Genomic DNA, 15,009 nt, shown 5'->3' on the forward strand with positions numbered 1-15,009 from the left:
AGCCTGTGCTCTGGGTGGACAGATGACGCAGGACTTCTGGGATGCTCACTTGGTAAACATTTAATATATTACCGAATCTCAGCCCGGAGCACTGAGCCAAGGTGCTCTGCACTTCTGTGGTGAGGCCTGGCCCCACATCTGGGCCTGGCTGGTGGCCCTCAACTTGCTCAGGTGTGAGAAAACCTGAGGGGCTGAGTTGGATGGGGACAGAGTTTCATTCTTCTGCATGTGGCTGTCCAATTTTCAGTAAGAAGATCCAGCGTGAGGAGGCCAGGATGGGGGCCTCAGCCCTCATAACATTGACAGGACAGCCAGCATGGTCACAGGGACGCTGACGGTGGCCCCCACCATGAGGGAGAGGGCGGGGAGCGGCTGAGAAGGCAGGGGTGTGTGCTCTATGTAATAATGGATCCACTTTGAGAAATAGGAGACCCGGGCATAAACTGCAGGATACACAGGGTATGTGCAACCACGGCCCCAGCTCACTACTCCAACCTGCAACCAGGTATGGTTGAAGTCACAGACGAGTGGACCCCCAGAGTCACCCTGGAAGAGAAGAGGGTTTCCCGTGAGGGGGGAGTTCAAAGCCTGCAGCCTCCTGCACGAGGGGGGTCCCTGGGCACCGCCAACACACTTGGCCCCATCTCGCCAGTGCCGAGGCTCTGCTGTAGGTGGGCTGTGCTCATGGCACTGTCCTGCCTGCTCAGGGTGGGTGGTGTGGGGTGGTGGGCAGCAGGCAAGGCCTCCCGGGCAGACGTGGAACCCTGGGCTGTTCCAGCAGCACCGGGGTCCGTGAGGCTCTGGGCACGGACTGTGGTTACATAAGCCACCCCAGGCTCTCCCACCCAGCTGAAGGCCACGTGGGGATGTGCTTCCGAGGCCTGCAAGGAAGAGGCCATCCAGGAGTACTGCCCACCCAGAAGTGCCCCTGGCACGGTGCAGATAAACTTCGGGAAGCCCCTCGGGGGGATGCACCTCGCACACGGTCCTCACGTTCCAGACGTCCCCGGCGCACAGCATGTCCGACATAATGTGTGACAGGTGTCCGTAGACCAGTTGGCACAGGGGCAACGAGATCAGAGGCATCTGTGTCTCCTGCAGCTTCTCTGGGATGCGGCCTGTCGGAAAGGAGAGCAGGCCCAGTGAGAGGCCCGGCAGGCTCACCCTGTGGCCCCTTCTGTTGCTCCTGCCCTCCACATGGCTCCCTGTCTGCGCGGGGCATCCGACTTGGGTCAGGGAGTGTCAGTGTGAATGTCATGTGACTCTTCCCAAAGGAGCTGGAAGAGCCATCCCCTCCCACCGCAGCAGGTCCGGAGCACAGGCGCCTCTGTCCATGGGGCTCTGGGCACGGACTGTGGTTGCATAAGCCGCCCCAGGCTCTCCCATCCCGCTGAAAGAGGGGCTGACAGTGCTTGCAAGAGAGAGCCTTTGGGTTCTGCACGTCACCCCATGTGGCCTGGTCTACCCTGATGGGCACAGTAATTGGTCCCCAAAACCTGTGCTCTCCTGACCAGCGTGTGTGTGGGTCCCACGGCTCTGGCCTTGCTTCAGCTGGAGAGGGGCTGTTTGCACAGGCCTACAAGGGGTGCAGGGTGCTTGTTTGGGGAAAGGCAAGGAGCTCCCGGGGAATCAGTTTTGGAGCTAATGAATGCGAACCTGGAGGGAGGGCGGCAGAGACCTTAGCCGTTAGCTGGGTTTGTGCTGCTGCTGGCTATGGGGGCAGGGTAGTGTCAAGAGGCAGATGGTGCAAGTGGAAATGCAAAGCAATAGAGAGCCCATGATCCCAGGGTTTGCAGGGCTGGAAGAGGCTGCCCAGTAAAGAGCATCAGGAAATCCTGTGGCCCACCACGCCCGTTAACCACCTGCCCAGAGCCTCCGCCGCCGTGGTCAACCAGGGTAATGGGGAGTGCACTTCCCCATTCTGGGAGTGCCAGAGGTAAGTGCTGACCCAGATACGGGGGTGGGGGACTGTTTTCCCACTGGGCACGAGGCAGGAGCACACAACACATGAGGCGAGGCCTGGAGGACCCCATGCCCCTGCAGGGGCGCTCCCCAGGCTGCGACATGATGAGGCCCCCAGGCAGCTGGACCCCCAAGGCGGACACCAGGAGAGGGGCATTTCAGAGAGGAGGTGGCCCAGACGGCCCTGGCGCCCTCAGCCTGCTGCCGGGCCCTGAGCCATCCATGCAGAGGGTGCAGGGAGCGTGGGGTGGGCAGAGGGCGGCAGCATGGACTCCACAGCCCCCAGGGCTCACAGGGGCCTGGGATGCCAAGTTCTAGCCAGTCCAGAGTGGACATTCCTGCCGACCACCCCGGACAATGGTGGAGACAGAGGACGAGAGGTGCCACGCTCCCCCGACAGGGCCCCATGGAGCGCGGCAGGCGGAGGACCAGAGTGACGGGCCTGCATCAGAGCACAAAGGATGAGGAGGGATGTAGAAGCGGGTGGGAAGAGGTCAGCCATGATTCCAATGACTTCCTTGGGAGTAGCCTGGGAAACCAGAAGGGAGGTCTGCATTCACTGGTAGGTCTGTCCCCTGAGTCTCTCCTGCGAGCCCATGAGATGGTAGTGGAGGTAGGCAGGGGTCGGAGAGAGAGCCCCTCGATGCAGGTGTCCGGTGGGTGGTCAGCTGACACCTGAGCCGCAAGAACACAGCTTGCCTCCTTCGTCCCACAGAGCATGAGCCTTCCACCAGTTGGGAGGGGCCATGGGTACTCCGGCCCCGGACACAGAGGGGAGCGTGGCTGCTCCAGGTGCAGCGGCAGAGTGCACAGCCCGTTTCCGAGGGGCCTACGGCATGGCCTGAGATCAAGGCTAGAACAGGGGAAGTCAGGGCGCCTGTCTCCAAACGCCAGCCTAGCAACGACTGTCAGGGCAGGCAGGAGCGCGCCGTGGGTGTGCGGAGATGCTGAGGAGGAAGCTGGAGCGGGAACACGCCCCCCTCTCCCCCCGCCAGGCGCCACAGCCTGCAGCCCGGCATGGAGGGACCTGAGCCTCTACTGTGCTGACAACCCAGCTCAAGTTGTCACCGGGCTGGTTCGTCTTGCCCCAGGTCTGTTTGGGGTGCAGAGACTTCAGTCCTAAGTGTTCTCTTGTAATGTCTGGCATTCCACACTCGCAGGCATGCACACATGCACCCACTCACACCTGAACTCACACCCACCCACGTGCCTACACACGTGCGTGCCTACCGGTGCTCACACGTCTTGGTGCTAGAATCACATTGTTTGGATAACTGTCACTTCGCAGTATGTTTTTTTTTTTTAAAGATTTTATTTATTTATTTGAGAGAGAGAATGAAATAGAGAGAGAGAGCATGAGAGGGGGGAGGGTCCGAGGGAGAAGCAGACTCACTGCTGAGCAGGGAGCCCGATGCGGGACTCGATCCCGGGACTCCAGGACCATGACCTGAGCTGAAGGCAGTCGCTTAACCAACTGAGCCACCCAGGGGCCCCACTTCGCAGTATGTTTTGAAGGTGGGAAGCATGAGTCTGTCCAGCTTTGGTCGTCTTTCCTAAGACTGTTTTGGCTATTCTGGGCGCCTTCCAGTTCCATGTGGACTTGAGGGTCAGCTTTTCCATTTCTGCAGAAAAGCCACCGGAACTCTGATGGTTCCATCAGATTGCCCTGGACATGCAGGTCACTTTGGCTTGTGTTGCCCTCTTAGCAGTATCGAGTCTCCCAGCCCGCAAACATGGGCTCTCTGTATATTTATTTAGGTCTTTCAAAATCTCTCTCGGCAATGTTTTGTAGTGTTTGGCATACAGGCCTTTCACCTCCTTGGATTAATTTCCTCATAGGTAGGTTTCCTTTTGGGTGATGTAGGCTTGCTTCCTTAATGTCTTTTTGTGACAGAAACCCAGCTGATTTTTTGTGTGCGTTGATCTCGTACCCTGCAACTTTGCAGAAACTGTTTGTCTGTAGTAGTTGGTTTTGTGTATTTGTTTTTAGGATTCCTTGGAATTTTCCATATGTATGATTATGTCATCTGTGAAGAGAGACAGTTTTTATTTCATGTCCAACTGGGGTGACTTTTCTTTTTCTTGCCTAATTTAACTGTTGGAGCTTGTGGCACAACACAGAGTACCGGTGCTGAGAGTGGGTTTCCGATCGTGTTCCTGGTTTTAGGGGTAAGCTGCTCATCTTCCTCCACTGAGTAGGATGTTAGCTGTGGGTTGTTCATAAATGCCCTTAGTCGCGCTGAGGCAGCACCTATCCCGAGTTTTCTGAGTGGTACTTTATCATTAAGAGAGGGCGGTAGATCCTCTCACACGCTTTCTCTACATCACTTGAGACGAACATGTGGGTTTCCCCCTTCATTCCTTTAATGTGGTGTGTTACACTGGTCAATTTCTGTATTTGGAACGGCCTTTGTATTCCTGGGACAAGCACCACTTTGTCGGCGTGTATGACCCTTTTCACGTGCTGTTGGACTCAGTTTGCTGGTGTTTTGTTGAGGATTTTCACATCTGTGTTCATGAGGGATAGTGTCTGCCCTGTTCTTGTGTTTTCCCGTCTGGCTATGGTACCAGTGTCAGGTTGGCTCCATAGAATGAGGGCAAGTGTTCCCTCCTCTCCTCTTCTTCAGAGAGTTTGAGAGAATTGATGTTAATTTTTCTTTAAATGTTCGCTAGTATTCATTAGGGAAGCCACCTTGTCCTGGACTTTCATTGTTGAAATGTTTTTAAATACTGATTCACTCACTCATTCAGCATTTTAACTCTTTCTGGAGTCAGTTTTGGTAATCTGAGTATTTTTCCATTTCATGTGGGTTATTGATTTTGTTGGCACAGAGTTATTTTAGTGATCTCTTGTGATCTTTTTGTTTCTGTGCTGACAGTGGTGATGTTCTCAGTTTCATTTCTGGAGTCAGTCTAGCTAAAGGTCTGTTACTTTTGTTGGTCTTTTCAAAAACTAAACTAATGTTTGACTCATTGACTTGTTTTCTGTTCTGTGTTTCATTTTCTGTGCGCTCTCATTTTTATTATTCTGTTCCTTCTGTCACCTTTGGGCTTAGTTTGTTCTTCTTATAGTTCCTTACATCATAAAGTGAAGTTATTTATAAAAGAATAAATGCTACAGCTATAATCTTTCCCCTTAGCAGTGCTTTTGCTGCATCCCCTAAAAGTTTTGGTACGTTGTCTTCTTTCTCTTTTTTTTTTCCCCTTTCCTTTCCTTCCTATTGTCTCCAAATATTTTATAACTTCCCTGATTTCTTTTCTTTGATCCATTGGTTATTTAAATGTGTGTTGTTTACTTTCCACCATTTTGTGAATTCTTCCGATTTCTTTATATTATTGATTTCCGTTTCATCCTGTTGTGGCCAGAGAAGCTACTTTGTATGTCATTTACCTTTTAAAATCTACTAAGACTTCCTTTGTGTACTAACATGTGGTCTATCTTCAAAAACGTCGCAAGTGCCCTTGAGAACGTGCGTGTGCGGCTGCTGCAGGGTGGCTGTGTGTGTCCTGCCGTTGAGGTGCTCAGTTTCCATACTTATCTTCTGTCTGGCTGTTCAGCCCATTCCTGAGACAGGCATATGAAGTCCCCGACCACTGTTGTAGAGCTGCCTATTTCTCCCTTCGGTTCTGTCGTTTGTGGCCTTCATCTGTTTTGATGGTTTGACATTAGGTGTGTGTTTATAATTTTTGCATCTTCTTGCTGTATTGAACCTTTTATTAATCTGTAATGTCCTTTTTTGTTTCTTGTAGGCTTCTGTGTTTTAGGGTCTCTTTTATCGGATACTTTAGCCAGTCTGCGCTCTTTGGTCACTATTTGCATGGATATCTTTTTCCGACCTTTAATTTTCAACTTGTTTGTGACTTTGGATCTCGAGTGAGTCTCAAAAGACAGCATAGAGTCGGATCCTGTATTTTTATCCATTCTTCCAATCTGTCTTTCGATTGGAGAGTTTACTCTATTTACATTTAAGGCAATCACTGGTAAGGAGAGATTTCCATCCTGCCTGCTGCTCTTTGTTTTCTGTACGCTCTGTAGCTTTTTGTCCCTCATGTCCTGCATTTCTATCTTCTGCGGTGTTTAAATGATTTTTTTTTTGTAGTGAAATGTTAAAATTCCTTCTTCCTTTCCTTTTCTGTATATTCTGCAGCTATTTTCTTTGTTACCATGGGATTACTTTGAACATCCTAAAGTTATAACTTTCTAATTTGAATTTATAGCACCCTACCCTCAATAAAATTATTTTTTAAAGATTTTACTTATCCATTTGAGAGAGAGAGAGAGAATAAGAGATAGAGAGCATGAGAGGGAAGAGGGTCAGAAGGAGAAGCAGACTCCCCGCCGAGCAGGGAGCCCGATGTGGGACTCGATCCCAGGACTCCAGGCTCATGACCTGAGCCGAAGGCAGTCGCTCAACCAACTGAGCCACCCAGGCGCCCACAATAAAAAATTTTTATTTAAGTAAATCAGACATTAAACTTTCTTAACCTGCTGTAAAATATCAAGCTAAAATCTCCAGGCCAAGCCATAAGCTTATAGCAAATCATTAGAAGCATTTTCATTAAAATAAAAAACAGGTGGGGCGCCTGGGTGGCTCAGTTGGTTAAGCGGCTGCCTTCGGCTCAGGTCATGACCCCGGAGTCCCCCGATCGGTCTGCCATCAGGCTCCCTGCTCAGCAGGGAATCTGCTTCTCCCTGTGACCCTCCCTCCTCTCATGCTCTCTCTCAAATAATAAAGTCTTTAAAAATAATAAAAAAATAAAAAAATAAAAAACAAGAAAAGGAGACCTGGCATCGTTTCTAATTAGAGGTTCAACCATTGCAGTAAGACCAAAAAATATATATAAAGATAAAATGTGGGAAAAGAAGTCATGAAACAGTCTTTATTTGAAGGAAATACGATTTTTTAAATCAAGTAATCAATTGACAAGCTATTAAAAGTGAATTCTATAAGGTGGCTGGAAAGGTCAATGTGCAAAAATCAACTGTGACTGATCAGCAAATACAATAAAAAAGAATGTTTTCAATAACTATAAGTATTTTAAGGTACTAGGAATAAACCTAGCAAGAAAGTATGAGGTCATTATGGAGAAAACCAGAATAACTAACAGATTTTTAAAATATGCCTAAAAAGATGGTTTCCCAGTTGGATTTAGAATCTTAAAGAAAACTCTGTTTTGAAGTTTGTGTTCTCAACACTAAATGTTAATTCCTCAGAGTAGATGTAACTGCTTCTCTAACCCTAGCCAAGCCAGCCAGGGGTAAAGCAGCACCGCACACTGACAGAGAAGCAGACAGTGACTGACGGCTGGGGATTCCAGGCTCCAGACACGTGCACCCCCGTACCCAACAGAGCTCTTTCTTTCCTGGAGAGACACAGAGCCGTCGTCCTGTGCAAGCTCCAGCAGAGGAACTGACCCTCCAGTTGTCTTACCTTGTGGGGAGATGAGTCCCCACCCTGTAGACCAGCAGGTGACATTATGAAGGCTCACATCTGGGGGTGCGATGCAGACAGGGAGCACAGCCTCAGAAAACACAATGCGAGATTTCAGCTGCACCAGGGCGATGTCTCCTCCAACAGGGTGGTACACTTCGTATGTAGGGTGCAAGATCACCTTGTTCACCTCAAACCACTGGGTGTGACTGCCTGCAAACCTGAGGTCCACCAGGCCCACATATATGTCAAATGCTTCAGTGTTCCTGTCCCTGTGGGGACAGAGAGCAAAGGTACAGTGACTTGAGCATCTTGCACCTGGGAAGCCTGGACCATGGTGGCCTCAGTCTCCGGGCTCTCAGCCAGGATACGGAAAAGCAAGTTTCCAGCACGCTGAGAACCTGGTTGTCTGGCAGAACTGTTCCCAAAGAAGTCCCGGCCTGGGCCAATGGAGGATTCGGGGACTCATCATGACCTGCTGGTCAGCAAAAGCCCAGGATGGTGAACTTGTCAGGCGTACAGTGAGCCGCCTATGAAGGTAGGTCTTCCCTCACCTCTTCCTGTGATGTGCCTCCTTGCCTCTCATCCTAAGATGTGGCTCCACACCTACCTCAAAGAACCAATGGCCCCAAGGAGCCCTCAGCCCTGTGCAAGGAGAAGCTGCAGTGGCTGGAGCTGTGTGCTGGGCCCCACTCTCTCCCATCCCTGAGAAGTCCCAGCTGGATGCAGCCCACCTGGTCGGTCCAGGGGCCTGGGACCTCCAAGGAAATGGCTTCTGGCCCTGCCCACTCACCTATCGAAGCAGTGGGCTGCCGACAGGATCCAGTACTCGTGGACGATGGTCCCTCCACAGATGTGAAAGCCTCTATAGTGCACACTGACCTGCCATGGCCACTTCCTCTCCAGGGCATCCGTGCCCCCTACAATCTTCCCCTGTATGTAACGATGGCCACAGGCTGAGGAGAAAGGGACAGAGACCGCGAGTAGCAGCAGTGGCAGCGTGGGCTGGGTGCAGACACAGAGTGGTTGGGAGGTCTTGGGAAGGGGAGGGTCAGAGAGGGCGGGGGGGGGAGAGGAAGGGCGAGCATGGGAGGGGAGAGGTCGGGAAGGGGAGGGTCAGAGAGGGCAGGAGGGGGGAGAGGAAGGGCAAGCATGGGAGGGGAGAGGTCGGGAAGGGGAGGGTCAGAGAGGGCGGGGGGGAGAGGAAGGGTGAGCATGGGAGGGGAGAGGTCGGGAAGGGGAGGGTCAGAGAGGGCGGGGGGGAGAGGAAGGGTGAGCATGGGAGGGGAGAGGTCGGGAAGGAGAGGGTCAGAGAGGGCAGGAGGGGGGAGAGGAAGGGCGAGCATGGGAGGGGAGAGGTCGGGAAGGGGAGGGTCAGAGAGGGCGGGGGGGAGAGGAAGGGCGAGCATGGGAGGGGAGAGGTCGGGAAGGGGAGGGTCAGAGAGGGCGGGGGGGAGAGGAAGGGGGAGCATGGGAGGGGAGAGGTCGGGAAGGGGAGGGGAAAGCTGGGCAGGATGGGGGAGAGGAAGGGCGAGCATGGGAGGGGAGAGGTCGGGAAGGGGAGGGTCAGAGAGGGCAGGAGGGGGGAGAGGAAGGGCGAGCATGGGAGGGGAGAGGTCGGGAAGGGGAGGGTCAGAGAGGGCGGGGGGGAGAGGAAGGGTGAGCATGGGAGGGGAGAGGTCGGGAAGGAGAGGGTCAGAGAGGGCAGGAGGGGGGAGAGGAAGGGCGAGCATGGGAGAGGAGAGGTCGGGAAGGGGAGGGTCAGAGAGGGCGGGGGGGAGAGGAAGGGCGAGCATGGGAGGGGAGAGGTCGGGAAGGGGAGGGTCAGAGAGGGCGGGGGGGAGAGGAAGGGGGAGCATGGGAGGGGAGAGGTCGGGAAGGGGAGGGGAAAGCTGGGCAGGATGGGGGAGAGGAAGGGCGAGCATGGGAGGGGAGAGGTCGGGAAGGGGAGGGTCAGAGAGGGCAGGAGGGGGGAGAGGAAGGGCGAGCATGGGAGGGGAGAGGTCGGGAAGGGGAGGGGAAAGCTGGGCAGGATGGGGGAGAGGAAGGGCGAGCATGGGAGGGGAGAGGTTGGGAAGGGGAGGGTCAGAGAGGGCGGGGGGGAGAGGAAGGGCGAGCATGGGAGGGGAGAGGTCGGGAAGGGGAGGGTCAGAGAGGGCGGGGGGGAGAGGAAGGGGGAGCATGGGAGGGGAGAGGTCGGGAAGCGGAGGGGAAAGCTGGGCAGGATGGGGGAGAGGAAGGGTGAGCATGGGAGGGGAGAGGTCGGGAAGGGGAGGGGAAAGCTGGGCAGGATGGGGGAGAGGAAGGGCGAGCATGGGAGGGGAGAGGTTGGGAAGGGGAGGGTCAGAGAGGGCGGGGGGGGAGAGGAAGGGCGAGCATGGGAGGGGAGAGGTCGGGAAGGGGAGGGGAAAGCTGGGCAGGATGGGGGAGAGGAAGGGCGAGCATGGGAGGGGAGAGGTTGGGAAGGGGAGGGTCAGAGAGGGCGGGGGGGGAGAGGAAGGGCGAGCATGGGAGGGGAGAGGTCGGGAAGGAGAGGGTCAGAGAGGGCGGGGGGGAGAGGAAGGGGAGCATGGGAGGGGAGAGGTCGGGAAGGGGAGGGGAAAGCTGGGCAGGATGGGGGAGAGGAAGGGCGAGCATGGGAGGGGAGAGGTTGGGAAGGGGAGGGTCAGAGAGGGCGGGGGGGAGAGGAAGGGGAGCATGGGAGGGGAGAGGTCGGGAAGGGGAGGGTCAGAGAGGGCGGGGGGGAGAGGAAGGGGAGCATGGGAGGGGAGAGGTCGGGAAGCGGAGGGGAAAGCTGGGCAGGATGGGGGAGAGGAAGGGCGAGCATGGGAGGGGAGAGGTTGGGAAGGGGAGGGTCAGAGAGGGCGGGGGGGGAGAGGAAGGGCGAGCATGGGAGGGGAGAGGTCGGGAAGGAGAGGGTCAGAGAGGGCGGGGGGGAGAGGAAGGGGAGCATGGGAGGGGAGAGGTCGGGAAGGGGAGGGTCAGAGAGGGCGGGGGGGAGAGGAAGGGCGAGCATGGGAGGGGAGAGGTCGGGAAGGGGAGGGTCAGAGAGGGCGGGGGGGGAGAGGAAGGGCGAGCATGGGAGGGGAGAGGTCGGGAAGGGGAGGGTCAGAGAGGGCGGGGGGGAGAGGAAGGGCGAGCATGGGAGGGGAGAGGTCGGGAAGGGGAGGGTCAGAGAGGGCGGGGGGGAGAGGAAGGGGGAGCATGGGAGGGGAGAGGTCGGGAAGGGGAGGGGAAAGCTGGGCAGGATGGGGGAGAGGAAGGGCGAGCATGGGAGGGGAGAGGTCGGGAAGGGGAGGGTCAGAGAGGGCAGGAGGGGGGAGAGGAAGGGCGAGCATGGGAGGGGAGAGGTCGGGAAGGGGAGGGGAAAGCTGGGCAGGATGGGGGAGAGGAAGGGCGAGCATGGGAGGGGAGAGGTTGGGAAGGGGAGGGTCAGAGAGGGCGGGGGGGAGAGGAAGGGCGAGCATGGGAGGGGAGAGGTCGGGAAGGGGAGGGTCAGAGAGGGCGGGGGGGAGAGGAAGGGGGAGCATGGGAGGGGAGAGGTCGGGAAGCGGAGGGGAAAGCTGGGCAGGATGGGGGAGAGGAAGGGTGAGCATGGGAGGGGAGAGGTCGGGAAGGGGAGGGGAAAGCTGGGCAGGATGGGGGAGAGGAAGGGCGAGCATGGGAGGGGAGAGGTTGGGAAGGGGAGGGTCAGAGAGGGCGGGGGGGGAGAGGAAGGGCGAGCATGGGAGGGGAGAGGTTGGGAAGGGGAGGGTCAGAGAGGGCGGGGGGGGAGAGGAAGGGCGAGCATGGGAGGGGAGAGGTCGGGAAGGAGAGGGTCAGAGAGGGCGGGGGGGAGAGGAAGGGGAGCATGGGAGGGGAGAGGTCGGGAAGGGGAGGGGAAAGCTGGGCAGGATGGGGGAGAGGAAGGGCGAGCATGGGAGGGGAGAGGTTGGGAAGGGGAGGGTCAGAGAGGGCGGGGGGGGAGAGGAAGGGCGAGCATGGGAGGGGAGAGGTCGGGAAGGAGAGGGTCAGAGAGGGCGGGGGGGAGAGGAAGGGGAGCATGGGAGGGGAGAGGTCGGGAAGGGGAGGGTCAGAGAGGGCGGGGGGGAGAGGAAGGGGAGCATGGGAGGGGAGAGGTCGGGAAGCGGAGGGGAAAGCTGGGCAGGGTGGGGAGGGCCGGTGGCCACCCCCGGGAGGAGGAAGCCCCGGAGTCGCCGCTAGGACTACAGTCCACTTGGGCCCCGAGGGTCCTCCCACGTGGGGGTCAAGGCGCGGCCCTCACTCTGGGGGCGTCTGTGGGCCGCGGCTGCAGCCTGGGCGGGGGGCAGGAGCAGCAGCAGCAGGAGCAGGCTGGGGGCCGCGGCCGGTGACGCTCCAAGCTCGGCGCGTGCGCCCGACCGCGGGGCGGCCATGAGGTGGGAGGGTCCTGCGGAGCGAGCCGGTTGGCCTTGTGCCCGCGTGAGCCTCCAGCGTGGGAGGGCACCGAAGTGCGACAGCAGCGCGCCGGCCCCAAGGCGCGACGGCGCAGGGCGCGCGACACCCACAGCACGCGACGGCCCCAAGGCGCGACGGCGCAGGGCACGCGACACCCACAGCACGCGACGGCCCCAAGGCGCGACGGCGCAGGGCGCGACACCAAAGCACGCGACGGCCCCAAGGCGCGACGGCGCAGGGCGCGCGACACCCACAGCACGCGACGGCCCCAAGGCGCGACGGCGCAGGGCGCGCGACACCCACAGCACGCGACGGCCCCAAGGCGCGACGGCGCAGGGCACGCGACACCCACAGCACGCGACGGCCCCAAGGCGCGACGGCGCAGGGCACGCGACACCCACAGCACGCGCCGGCCCCAAAACGCTAGGGCCGCCAGGCATTCCACGGGCGCCAGCCCCCAAGAGCGCGCGAGGAAACCCTGAGCCCTGCTTGGGCATCTGAGACGGGTGGCGCTGCCCCCGGCCCCTCTGTCCCCCCTCTGGGCCCCCCCGGAGCCCGTGGCAGGGCACAGGCTGCCGAGTGCCTGTCACGGGGCCCGTCCTGGGTGGTCTCCTGGTGGCCCTCCGTCGGCGCGCGCCCCCTCTGGGCCCCCTTCCGGCCCTGACCGCCGGCCCCTGGCGGCCTCTCGGCACGCACACCCTGGCCGACTCGGCTGGGGGGCGGTCCCCACGGCAGGGCTCCTCCGCGCGGGCCCCGGGTAGCGGGACTCCAGCTGCTGATGGGGAAGAGCGCTGGCCCAGGCCGCAGACGGGGACACGGCGCGGCTTCCCGAGGGCCCTCCCTGCCGCGGGGCGCGGGGCGCACAGCGGGGCTTCTCAGGCAGGAGTCCCCTGCCCAGGGGCCGTTGGATCCTGGGCGGGTACGCTGCCGCAGGCCGAGGTCGGGCCATGGGAGGCTGGCACCTGGCGGGCGGCTCGGGGTGCTGCCGAACGTCCTGCGGCGCACAGGACGCTTTCCCGGAACCAGGAATGCTCCAGACCCAAATGTCGGTAATGCCCGGGTGCGATAACCTGGCTGCGCCGGCACCCCCTTGCGGTGGGGGCAGGGGCTGCAGGCTGGCCTTCCGCGCACGCCCTCAGCCCCCGCAGCGCCCGCTGGGGGCCGGGGGGCAGATTGTCCCCTGTTTGCCCCAGGACTAAGCAGCGTGGTCGGCAGGTTTCCATCACGTTGGGCCACCCTTTCCTGTGGCTGCAGGTGGGGCTATGGCACATGTGCGCGCGCGCGTGTGCGCGTGGGCGTTTCAGGCCCCTACGCAGCGGCTGGACACTGGGGAGGAGCGCAGAGCCCGGGGAGCTCCCCACCGGGTTGTTCTTCAAGCCCTGCGGCCCTTGTCGGCTGTCTACCTTCACAGGCTCCTGATGGGTGGCTGGCGCCGTGCAGGGGAACGTGTTCGTCACCCTTGTCTCCCCCTGAAGGAACTTCTTCCTTTGGCCGGCCTTTGACATTAAGACTCTGCCGAAATGAAAAGTGATGGGAAGCTATGCCGGGAGAACCACGGGGAGCCCCCGAGGGCACTACCTTCAGGACACCCCTCTAAGCATCCAGATGGCCCCAAACTCCTTCCTGAATAGCAGGGACCTTACCGCCGGTTCCGGAAGCTCAGGCAGACGGTTGCCGTGTGTGAACACTGTGCATTAGGTATATGTACCATCTCCTACCCTGATTTTGGCATCCAGGGCCCTCCGTTATGGATTGCCTGCGTTCCTCTCAAAGAAAACAGAACTCCAGATTTCTGCAGCAGTCAGTGAGGTCCCTTAGCCCAGAGGCACGGAGTCGGGGGGGAGACTCAGGGGTATGACTGCCTCTCAGCCTCTGCCCCCCATTCCCGGGTCTACCACTCCCTCCCACAGTCCTATCCAGACACACTGGTTCTTGCTGAGGCTTCAGGATGTTTTCCACTTTCTCAACGGCCTGCTCAATTCCGTCAGGCCCGTTACTACTTACCTATCTGCCGTCCGCCTATCAAAACCTCTCTTATAAGGGTGTCACTTATGCACAGTAAAATTTATCCAATCACGCAAGTTTGGACAAATGCTTGCAGTCCCGTCACCACCCCAGTCAAGCTATGGAGGAGTTCCACGGCCTTCCCCGTTCCTCTGAACCCCTTTACCGTCCTTCTGCCCACAATCCCTTGAAATAATGAATCTAGTTTCTGTCCACGTCATTTGTCTTTCCCAGAATGTCATATATACGGTCTTTTGAGTCTAATTTCCCTTACTTAGCACAATGCATGTGAGTTCCACCCATGTGATGGCCAGAAAAAACAACTGGGCCTCAAAATTCCTGTTCCGAGGGTTTTAAACTCTGAATTTAAAGATCTGTAATACTTATGGGACTGTGTAGGCTATTGGTTTCTTTTTGAGGGAGTTTAGGTACTTTGTACCTTTCAAAGAAATTGTCCATTTCACTTGAGTTGTTGAATTTATGGCCGTAAAGTTGTTAGAAAATATTTCCTTATCATTTCAAAGCCTGTAGGAACAACCCCTTCCGTTACTGATATTGGTAGCTTCTAGCTAGTCACTGTTTTATTTATGAAGTTCATTTCTCTTTGTATGCTACTTTACTGAATTTTCTTCCATTTGTGATAGTTTCACAGTGATTCTTTTTCAGTTATGGAGTTATACCAGCTCTCTCTTTCTGATACAGGTGTCATCAGATCTTTGATTTGCAAATACTTTCTCACAGTGGCTAAACTGTCTTTTCACCTTTTTGAGTGTGTTCTATGACACAAAATTTTTAACTTTAAAGAAGTCCAATTTATTTTCTTTTGACATTTGTACTTTTAATGTCATATCTAAGAAATCATTGCTTAATCCAAGGTCATGAAGTGTTACTCCTACATTTTCTTCTAAGTGTTTTATAATTTTTGCTCTTATATATCAGCCTATAATCCATTTTGAGTTAAATTTCAGTATGGTGTGGGGTGGGGGTCCAGACTCATTCTTTTTTTTTAAAAATTTTTTATTGTTATGTTAATCACCATGTATTACATCATTTGTTTTGGTGTAGTGTTCCATGATTCATTGTTTGTTCATAACACCCAGTGCTCCACGCAGAACGTGCCCTCTTTAATACCCATCACCAGGCTAACCCATCCCCCTACCCTCCTCCCCTCTAGAACCCTCAGTTTGTTTTTCAG

General features: G+C 56.7%; 1 protein-coding gene across 1 annotated transcript; it reads right to left on the reverse strand.

Annotated features, from left to right (window-relative positions):
• Positions 1-291: 291 nt before the first annotated feature.
• On the reverse strand, positions 292-12,250 carry PRSS38 (serine protease 38). The gene is made up of 5 exons (XM_088020486.1): positions 11,611-12,250; positions 8,188-8,350; positions 7,395-7,666; positions 976-1,118; positions 292-546 (listed from the first exon to the last, which is right to left on the reverse strand). The coding sequence occupies exons 1-5, from the start codon at positions 12,248-12,250 to the stop codon at positions 292-294; spliced, it is 1,473 nt and encodes a 490-aa protein (XP_087876612.1).
• Positions 12,251-15,009: the final 2,759 nt, after the last annotated feature.

Source organism: Eumetopias jubatus, unplaced genomic scaffold (genome assembly GCF_037043125.1).
Source record: "Eumetopias jubatus isolate StellerSeaLion01/CBP00866 unplaced genomic scaffold, mEumJub1_p1.0 scaffold_30, whole genome shotgun sequence".
NCBI lineage: Eukaryota > Metazoa > Chordata > Mammalia > Carnivora > Otariidae > Eumetopias > Eumetopias jubatus.

Excerpts from the sequence above, each read along its gene's own strand:
- PRSS38 (XM_088020486.1), bottom strand. The coding sequence starts at position 12,250 with ATGCCTGGCGGCCCTAGCGTTTTGGGGCCGGCGCGTGCTGTGGGTGTC. Across the intron at positions 7,667-8,187 it reads GCAGCCCACTGCTTCGATAG|GGACAGGAACACTGAAGCAT; the intron begins GTGAGTGGGCAG and ends CTGTCCCCACAG. Across the intron at positions 547-975 it reads ACGTGAGGACCGTGTGCGAG|GGTGACTCTGGGGGTCCACT; the intron begins GTGCATCCCCCC and ends CTTCTCTTCCAG.